This window comes from Sinocyclocheilus anshuiensis, unplaced genomic scaffold (assembly GCF_001515605.1).
Source record: "Sinocyclocheilus anshuiensis isolate Anshui unplaced genomic scaffold, SAMN03320099.WGS_v1.1 scaffold613, whole genome shotgun sequence".
NCBI lineage: Eukaryota > Metazoa > Chordata > Actinopteri > Cypriniformes > Cyprinidae > Sinocyclocheilus > Sinocyclocheilus anshuiensis.
Window position 1 is genome coordinate 989,379 of NW_015536487.1, and position 9,317 is coordinate 998,695.

Consider the following 9,317-nt stretch of genomic DNA (forward strand, 5'->3'; position numbering starts at 1 on the left):
GTGTTAGACACTTAGCAGGAAAGATGATTTTGAAATGCTTTTTTCTTCATTGAACTTTCCTTTGCAGGAATAGCGCCCCGAAAAATGACAATTCAGATTTGTCTCATGTCAAGGGGGTGTTTTCATTTTTAGCTGCTCTACTGCTTTAAAATGGGGCATTTAACAACGTAATCTGCACAGATGGGTAGTTGAGGGGGAGAGTCCTACTAACCTCAGTGCTGGAACAGAAGAGGCAGGAAGTAGAGAGGCTAGAAGAATGAGAGGGGCTTTACACTGTTCCTCCTGCGCACACACATATGCACAAAACTGCGTCATGTTGCAACCATATTGCATCAGCTTTAAGGGTGTGATTACAGTGTTCAGCTTTGCTTTTTAAATCGTCCTTTGGTTCTCTGTGTGAATGTGCCTCTTACCTGAAAGATTTTAAGATACTGGGGCAGAACTGATGCAAACTTTGACGTGGTGTACTTGAAGGCATCTTGGTTAGCCATGAGAGATTTCTGAACACTTTTCCACAGAATTACGAGGATCTCCAGCAGGCTGGCCATGGAGGCAGTGTCCTGCACTGAGAGAACATCCTCCAACATCTAGTGACAATGACAAACATAATCATTATTTTTTTATTATTATATTTTCCTTTTTTAACTCCATGCCAGCTTGTATGGCTATGTTCATGGGGAGAGCTAGGTTTAGCTAAATTAGATGTTTAAGATAAATTTTTCTAACAAACTTAAAACTAAATCTGGATTTTTTATTATTATTATTATTACTATTATTATTATTTATATCTGTCTGAACTTCCCAATCATTGCTCGACAGTTTGTAGGATATTGTGGAAAACATTTAATCTGAATATTAACAGGCTTTTCTCTTTGTTTAAAATATATTTAATAATATAAATAATAATATATAAGTGAGATTTAGTTTGCGAAGAATATCTGACTGTACATACACTACCATTTGAAAGATTTGTATTTTTTTTAAAGTCGTATATATACATATATTTTTTCAGCAAGGATGCATGAAATTACAGTAAAGATTTTTTTACATTGTTACAAAAGATAAATGCTGTTATTTTAAATTTGCCAAAGAAACCTAAAAAAGTATTATGGTTTTCACAAAAAAAAAACAAAAAAAAACTAAGCAGCACAACTGGTCACATCTTTAATGAGAAGAAATGTTTCTTGAGCACCAAATCAACATGATCATGTGACACTGAAGACCAGAGTAATGACTGCTGAAAATTTAGCTTTGCCATCACAGAAATAAATTAATTTTAAAATATATTAAAATAGAAAAAATATTTTAAACTGTAATAACTTTTCACAATATTACTGCTTTTACTGTATTTTTGATTAAATAAATTCAGCCTTGGTTTCCATAAGAGACTTCTTTTAAAAATATATAAAAAATACATACAAATTTTACTGACCCCAAACTTTTAAACAGCTGTGTATATCAAGTCTCACCGTGCTGTTTTCTTTATTGCTAGATGCAAATTCATCATCTCCTGCATTTTGAATGCACACATTCAGGCACTTTCGGATCACTAGCATCAGCTTGACTACAAAGAGAAAGCACTGTGAGCTTACGTTGACATTTCTGAGAACGACACATACTGTACTTCCAAATGTCAAAACTAAACCCTTGTAACTCAACACACAATATAAAACAGAATTCATATTTAAGAAAGCTTACTGGAGTATCCAAAACAATCTAACCTATATTAGCAGGAGCCGTGTACAGATAAGCATGTTGGTAAAACTTTCGAGCCGCCCCAGGGTTTGTCTGAATCAGGGTGACGCATCGCTCGCACCAGACAGTCTCCGATTGGTTGACTGGAAAGAATGAGTTGAACAGGAGATTGACGATTCGCTTGGAAACAGGAGGAGAGTCCATTTCCAATCGAGCCAGCAGGTGCTCCAGGGAACAAACTTTCCAAAACTGTAGCATGACAAAGTGGGAAAAAATAGGCAAACAATGAGTACACTAATACTTTGTATTAACTTTTAAAATTTTTGTAATAACATTTTAACTCAAAGGACAGCAAATTTGGTGAGAGAACAAAGTGTCAAATAATGTCAATCTGTTATTTAACATTTACATTTAGCAGACGCTTTTATCCAAAGTGACTTACAAATGAGGACAATGGAAGCAATCAAAATCAACAAATGAGCATATGTGACCCTGGACCACAAAACCAGTCATAAGGGTCAATTTTGTGAAATTGAGATTTAATTTAATAAATAAGCTTTCCATTGATGTATGGTTTGTTAGGATAGCACAATATTTGGCTGAGATACAACTATTTGAAAATCTGGAATCTGAGGGTGCAAAAAAATCTAAATGTTGAGAAAATCGCCTTTAAATTTGTCCAAATGAAGTCCTTAGCAATGCATATTACTAATCAAAAATTAAGTTTTGATATATTTACGGTAGGAAATTTACAAAATATCTTCATGGAACATGATCTTTACTTAATATCCTAATGATTTTTGGCATAAAAGAAAAATCGATAATTTTGACCCATACCATGTTTTTTTGGCTATTGCTACGAATATACCCCAGTGACTTAAGACTGGTTTTGTGGTCCATGGTCACATATATGCATGATATGCAAGTGCTATGACAAGTCTCAGTTATAGCTTGGAAGGGCTCAGAATGTGATTTAAACATTTATTTTTCTTCATAATCATATATTTTTCTTACCTTGGCTGCCCGTACAGCCTTGATCTTGAGGAGCATGCCCACAAAGGCAACACGCACTTTTTCAGAGCTGTCATGGAGGCTACTCTTCAGAGCAGGCAACAGTTTTTCCATGAGTGGATGACTTAAACTGTTATCCAGAATTATAGACATGCACTGCAGAGCAAACAAACAGGCTTTAACAAGACTGATGAGGATGTAAAATAAATAGCAAAAAAGCACAAAGTTCAAATGAACTGTAAACATATTCATTTAAAACAAATATGCTAAACTCTGAACTTTTAATTAATGATTGGATGCATTCCATTCCCTCTAAAAATCCTTTTACAGTTTGAAGCTCCTAAATGACTAAATCAAGCTAAAATCACTCATCAGAAGACAGTGTCCTTTCTCAAGCTGTAAATTGCTTTAAATTGCATTCCACTGCAAAACTGGAAAGATGTTAAGCAATTGCTCCCCATCTCTCTCTGATCACTTTGCACTTTTCTCAAGTGACTGATAGATGGTCAGGCTTTTACCATGAACACGGAGCATCGGACATCTGGAGAGCTTGTGTCATTAGCCAGCTGCAGGATGAGCTTCTCCAGTAGGTCAGTGATGATCGTGGAAGGGATGACCTCCCAGCAACGAGCCAGGATAGAACATACACCCAGCACTGCAGAAGATCGCACGAGGGGCTGTGGGTCATCAAGGAGAGCCTATAGACAGAAAGGGTAAATTTGACAGCCATTAAAGCTACTATCTTTTGTTGACTGCGACTGAGTGGAACAGTCAGTTTCCACAAAGTAAAAATCCCAGTCATTTTCTCCATAGGGGAACTAACTTATAAAGCGATGAAGACGACCTACTGTGAGCTACGAGGTTGTTAATCAATGGTAAATATTTTTGCAAAAGCAAACAGCCTGCATTATTTCAACTTTTTAAATATTTTCAACAGCAGAATTCCTGGTGAAACTACATTACCCATGATGATTCTGCAAATAAATAGTTTTTTGCTTTAATTCAAATTTTGTAATGTTGTGATTCACCTCGTAGCTGGTTGGTTTGGTTCAGGGCTTAAAATTCTTAATAGGGGTCATCGGATGCCCATTTTCCACAAGTTGATATGATTCTTCAGGGTCTTAATGAAAAGTCTATAACATACTTTGGTTAAAATTTCTCAATGGTAGTGTAAAACAACACCTTTGTTACCTTGTCAAAAACAGCTCTACACACAGCAAGCCGTTTTGTTGCATGTCTCTTTAAATGCTAATGAGCTCTGCTCACCCCGCTCCTCTCTTCTGTGGGGTGATGAGCCTTTCTCATGATACTGTTTACTTTAGCCGCAGAACTTGCTAACTAGCACGTTATTAGGAAAGGCGATTTGCAAAGATTCATAAAATAACCTTATACTCACTTCTTCTGTAGGTGAGGCTGGATCACAAATGATTTGCATGAACATAGGGCTGGACGATATGGCCAAAATTGATATCACGATATATTTCTTAATTTCGGTCGATACGATATAATTCCGATATCGATATGAACACTATTTATCTGAAATAGAAATCTTTTGTAACATTATAAATGCCTTTATCATCACTTTTGATCAATTTTAAGCATTCTTGCTAAATAAAAGTATTAATTTCTATAATTTCTTTCCCAAAAAAATTATAAAAATTATACTGAATGGAATAGTGTATAATGTTACAAAAGCTTTTTATTTCAGATAAATGCTGATCTTTGGATCTTTCTATTCATCAAAGAATCCTGAAAAAAAATGTACTCAACTGTTTTAAATATTGATAATCAGCAAATCAGCATATTAGAATGATTTCTGAAGGATCATGTGACACTGAAGACTGGAGTAATGATGCTGAAAATTTACCTATGCATGATCACAGGAATAAATTACATTTTAAAATCTATTCAAATAGAAAGCAATTTTAAATAGTAAAAATATTTCAACATTTTACTGTTTTTGCTGTACTTTGGATCAAATAAATGCAGGCTTGGTGAGCAGAAGCTGGATCACGAATGATTCGTGCGAACATAGACGCATTTAGGTAGATTGGGGGTGCATTCCCTTCAAAAACAAATGTAATCCACTGCGTCTTCAGCGGCTCAGATGTCGGGAGTGAATGACAACTGCTATGTTCATTATTACATCCAACAACAGAACATCTCAATCGCTTAGGAGACATATTTGTCTACATCTGCTCCAGCTTCGAAACAATGGCAGACTGATGACAGCTCACCCAGGGCGGGTCTAAGGTAAAACGCTAGAGTCAATCAACAATAGTGGGAGGGGCCTGGGTCTGTGTGACGTCACACAGACAGGCATCTGAGAATGGCTTGGTATGAGAAAGGGGAGATGATTTAATGAGATTAAAAGATCTATAATGAGATCTTTATCATTATAGGGTGGTTGTGTACACACACTGCCAACACACATTTCAGTTCAAACAGCTTGTAAAAGTGCATGTCGCATCCGATGACCCCTTTAAAGACATTTTTTATTCTCTAAAAATGAAGAAATACATCTGTAACCAAGGCCACTGAAAAAAAAAAAGGGTGTACACTGGTGCACTCCATTTACACACACAGAACACTTACAACATATCGATAATGCATAATAATGCAAGACATACAAACAGTAAATCGAGTTGTTTCTGAACAGCCTGGTCCACCATCTCACTGCTCATGCTGGGGTCATGGATGGGAAAAGCCTCAGTGAAGAGCAGTGTGGCATTGGCACGAACCTCAGCATTGGTGGCCTGTTGAAAACGATTAAAAACATGTCTAATTGAACAAGGTGATATACTTCACCAAAGCACCAAATTTAGTCTTGTCCAACATGTTTAAAATATAAGCACAATAAAACAACACACGGTCAACTGATTTATTATCTACCTTTAATGCTTTCCACAGAATTGGCTTGTAGAGCCTGTGCAGCATCTTATCGACACCTTCTCGAAACTTCTGCTTGTGGAAATAAGTAAGGATCTATATGCAGAGACAGGGACAATTTTTCACTTACAGTGAAGAATTAAGTTTACAAATTCATATCACTAAATTATCTGTTCCATCTGTCAAATTTCCACTGTAAGTAGCAAGTCTTATTATTATTTCTCTTATTTATTATTATTGTTATTGTATTTTTCCAGTAAACAATTACAACAAAAAAAAAAAAGAAATTCTGCCTTGGTGAGCATAAAAGACTTCTATTAAAAACATTAAAACATCTTACCATCCCTAAACTTTTGAACGGTAGTGAAAGTTAACAAGTTCATATTTAATTAACCACTCCATTGCAATAAAGATGAAATACAGTCTCTGACCTGTCGGACTTTGCTGTGTACAGGTGAGTTTCTGTGCAGCAACAGAGCGTGCTGCATTAAGTCCTGGATGCAGGTGGACTCAATCTCCTCCATGAAAGAGCCTGATGCCTTCCTCCATGCTCTGAAGTAAATCTCAGCCACATGAACAGACAGAGTTCTGTAGGTACAGCGGGAGAAAAAAGACAGCTAAAATCAAAAGAAATACCAGATCAAACAGAACAAATGCACAGTGTACTTTGATAGCACAGAGACCACGCTAACATTGCTTGTCTGATTAATATGTGAAGGTTACAACAGAACCGTCTTGCTTGGCTTGTTTTAATAAGTACAAGTTTTGTGTGGAGAAAATTAGTTTGTGTGAGTGATAACCTGATAACTCTGCTACTCAAGTAGCGTCATGCAAATTTTACCTCAAACATGTGAAGCATAATTTCATTTAATATTTTTAAAGGTGCACTGAGTAATTTACCCGCTAAAAAACATTAAAGATACATCCCAAATGATAGTCAAGTCCACATAAAGTCCTAAAAGGCAAGTCAGTTTTCTTGACTCCCATCTTGGTATTACATCTAGGCAACTAAAAAAATTTTCTTGGTAGGCATTAGGCATTTAATGCACATACACATTATAAATAAACTTCCATTGTTGCAGCTGCTATACTTAGCATCTATATATTGAGCGTAGCAGGTTTTCAGATTCACATTACTACAATTGGTGTTTCACCCTCATATTGTCCCTTAACATAAACAAAGTTACCGAGTGCACCTTTAAGCATTATAAAACAATAGGTCATGAGTGTTTGAAATACTTTGGGAAAAACTGCAGCTGATTCTTAATAGTTTCATGAATCATCCGAATGAAGCTGTCGTTCCAAGAAAAAAGGAAGGCAAGGAACCGCTTCCCCTGAAAAATGTGCAATAAACAGAGTTATATAAAACTGATCAATGACAGTAGAAAATAATGTCCCAAATGTATGAGCCCACAGACACATATACAAACCTCTTCTTGTTTAATATGAGAGGGCCTGAAGAAACACTGGAGGAGAGGATCAATGACCTGCTGCCCTCTCTCAGATGCAAAGTCCACACTGAGAAGCACCTCTCGTAGAGTACAGAGCCTTCTGAGCTCACCGACCTGGGAACATACCCAAAAAGCAAAAACATTTCTCATCCACAATATAGAACAGGGCTCCACAGTGCGACCATTGCGTGCGACTATTACAAAATTTTAGGAGCACCAGTGCGACTGAGCCGATCATCATCATACTTGTGATTGCGCTCAGGGGAGCTTCAAAGGTTTCTACGTGTTTTTGCAGCGTTGAGTAATGTATCACAGACATTCTTATTCTACTTGTTCTTATTCTTTCGTTTTAATTACAATTTTTAAAAAAGCTTATAAAATATAATTTTTTTAAAGAATTTGACAAAAGATGACATACTTTTAATAAAGTTAGAGGAGTCAAATATCACCTCGTAATGGGAAGGCTACTTTTTGATAAAATTTTGGATTGATTAGAAGGTGCTCCTAAAATTTTGAACGTGCTCCTACATTTTTTAAGTTAGGAGCACAAGTGCTCCTAAAAAGAAAAGTAAGCATAGAGCCTTGTAGAATATTAAATGATCTACCAGTTTATATTTTATAATGATATAAAGTGGTTCTAGTACCGGTTTCTCAAGTGTAACAGTGTTCTCCAAACAGACAAGGAAAGCAGTCCAACCAAGCTCCTCCTTCCCTTTTAGATCCCGTCTCCACCAGCATTCAAACAGCCAATGAATGGCCTGCTGGAGGGGTGTGTGTGACAGTGGCAAAGCACTCTCTATACCTGGAATAAAGGACAACAATGGAGGAAATATATTCTACACAACTCCATTTAAGAAAAATTTTAATTACGAAGCTTTTTGAACTGTACAAAGGTGATGTGAAATGACAAAGATGATATCAAGTAAGATCACACCTGCAACCATTTGGATTTAACCTATTACATTTTTTAAAAATAAATAATTATTACTTTATTCATCAAGGATGCATTATATTGATCAAAGTGACAGAAAAGACGTTGCAATACAAATAATTATATTTCAAATAAATGCTGTTATTTGGCTTTCTATTAATCAAAGAATCAAAGTTTCACATTTCCACAAAAAAATATTAAGCAGCACGACTGTTTTCAACATTGACAATAATTATAAATATTTCTTGAGCAGCTATTCAGCAGACTGATTTTCGAAGAATCGTGTGAAACTGTAGACTGGAGTAATGGGTATAAATAAAATCAGTTTCGCCATCACAGGAAAAAAAGACTTTTTAAAATATAAAATTAAAAAGTTATTTTAAATTGTAAATACTATTTCAAATTATTGCATTTTTACTGTATTTTTGATCAAATAAATGTAGCCTTGGTGAGCATAAGAGACTTTTTAAAATAATTTTTAAAAAATCTTAAAAACTACTTTATGGAAGTATAAGTGGACATTTATTATAAATCTTACCCATCTATAAATATATACAGGGCTTGAATTTCATTTTGGAAATTGGTGGGGAAATTCCCCATTTAGGTGACTCTTATGGGGGGGATTTTTTAATTTGAGGGAGGAGTTGGGGGATTTTTTAGACATATTTTTAAACTACAATCATCTAATCTAAAAATGCTTTGTCACACAGTGTATTTGCATTTTACAATGTATAATGTTGTTGATTCATATTTATATTATGAGGAAGATACTTAAAAAGAACTTTGATTTTAAACTGAATTTATTTTAACTAAAAAAAGACAAGTAAACAGTCGGTAATAAAATAAGAACAAATAAATGACAAGCAATGGCATAAATAGTTTAGTAGAAATCAACTGTGTTTACACGAATACTCAGCATTTTGACAATTTTGTATGTATTTGGCCATTCACACGCAATAAGGCTCAACAAAACTTAATTCTATAGTTGCACACTGTTTTAGATGCGGCTCTGTGTGCGCGCTTTGAGTGTGAGTTCACAGAAAGCGTCTCACAGAGAGAGCGCGAGTACTGAATTGAGTTCTCTTTGGCATCATCTTGCACAGACTAAGAAGCATGTGCAAATGATAGGCTACATTCCATCATCTGTCCCGAACGTCTTTCACGATTAAATATTTTTGGGAATTTCCCACGTTACCCACGTTAATGAGTAGAATTATGCACAATACCCACAATCGCGCACTGAAATTCAAACCCTATAAGCACATACATATATATATATATATATATACATACATACATACATACATACATACATATATATATATATATATATAGCCTAT

At 35.3% G+C, this 9,317-nt stretch overlaps 1 protein-coding gene across 1 annotated transcript in view; it reads right to left on the minus strand.

Moving 5' to 3' along the window:
• The window catches only part of LOC107684922 (condensin-2 complex subunit G2-like), a 25,650-nt gene that overhangs the window by 14,425 nt on the left and 1,908 nt on the right, over positions 1-9,317 (minus strand). Inside the window, exons 5-16 of the mRNA XM_016481310.1 lie at positions 7,691-7,848; positions 7,026-7,160; positions 6,835-6,929; positions 6,027-6,183; positions 5,599-5,691; positions 5,337-5,462; positions 3,225-3,404; positions 2,710-2,862; positions 1,722-1,944; positions 1,470-1,564; positions 414-587; positions 212-282 (exon numbers count right to left, since the gene is read on the minus strand). Of these exons, the coding sequence (XP_016336796.1) occupies positions 212-282; positions 414-587; positions 1,470-1,564; positions 1,722-1,944; positions 2,710-2,862; positions 3,225-3,404; positions 5,337-5,462; positions 5,599-5,691; positions 6,027-6,183; positions 6,835-6,929; positions 7,026-7,160; positions 7,691-7,848 (1,660 nt within the window). The remainder of the gene's footprint in view (positions 1-211; positions 283-413; positions 588-1,469; positions 1,565-1,721; positions 1,945-2,709; positions 2,863-3,224; positions 3,405-5,336; positions 5,463-5,598; positions 5,692-6,026; positions 6,184-6,834; positions 6,930-7,025; positions 7,161-7,690; positions 7,849-9,317) is intronic.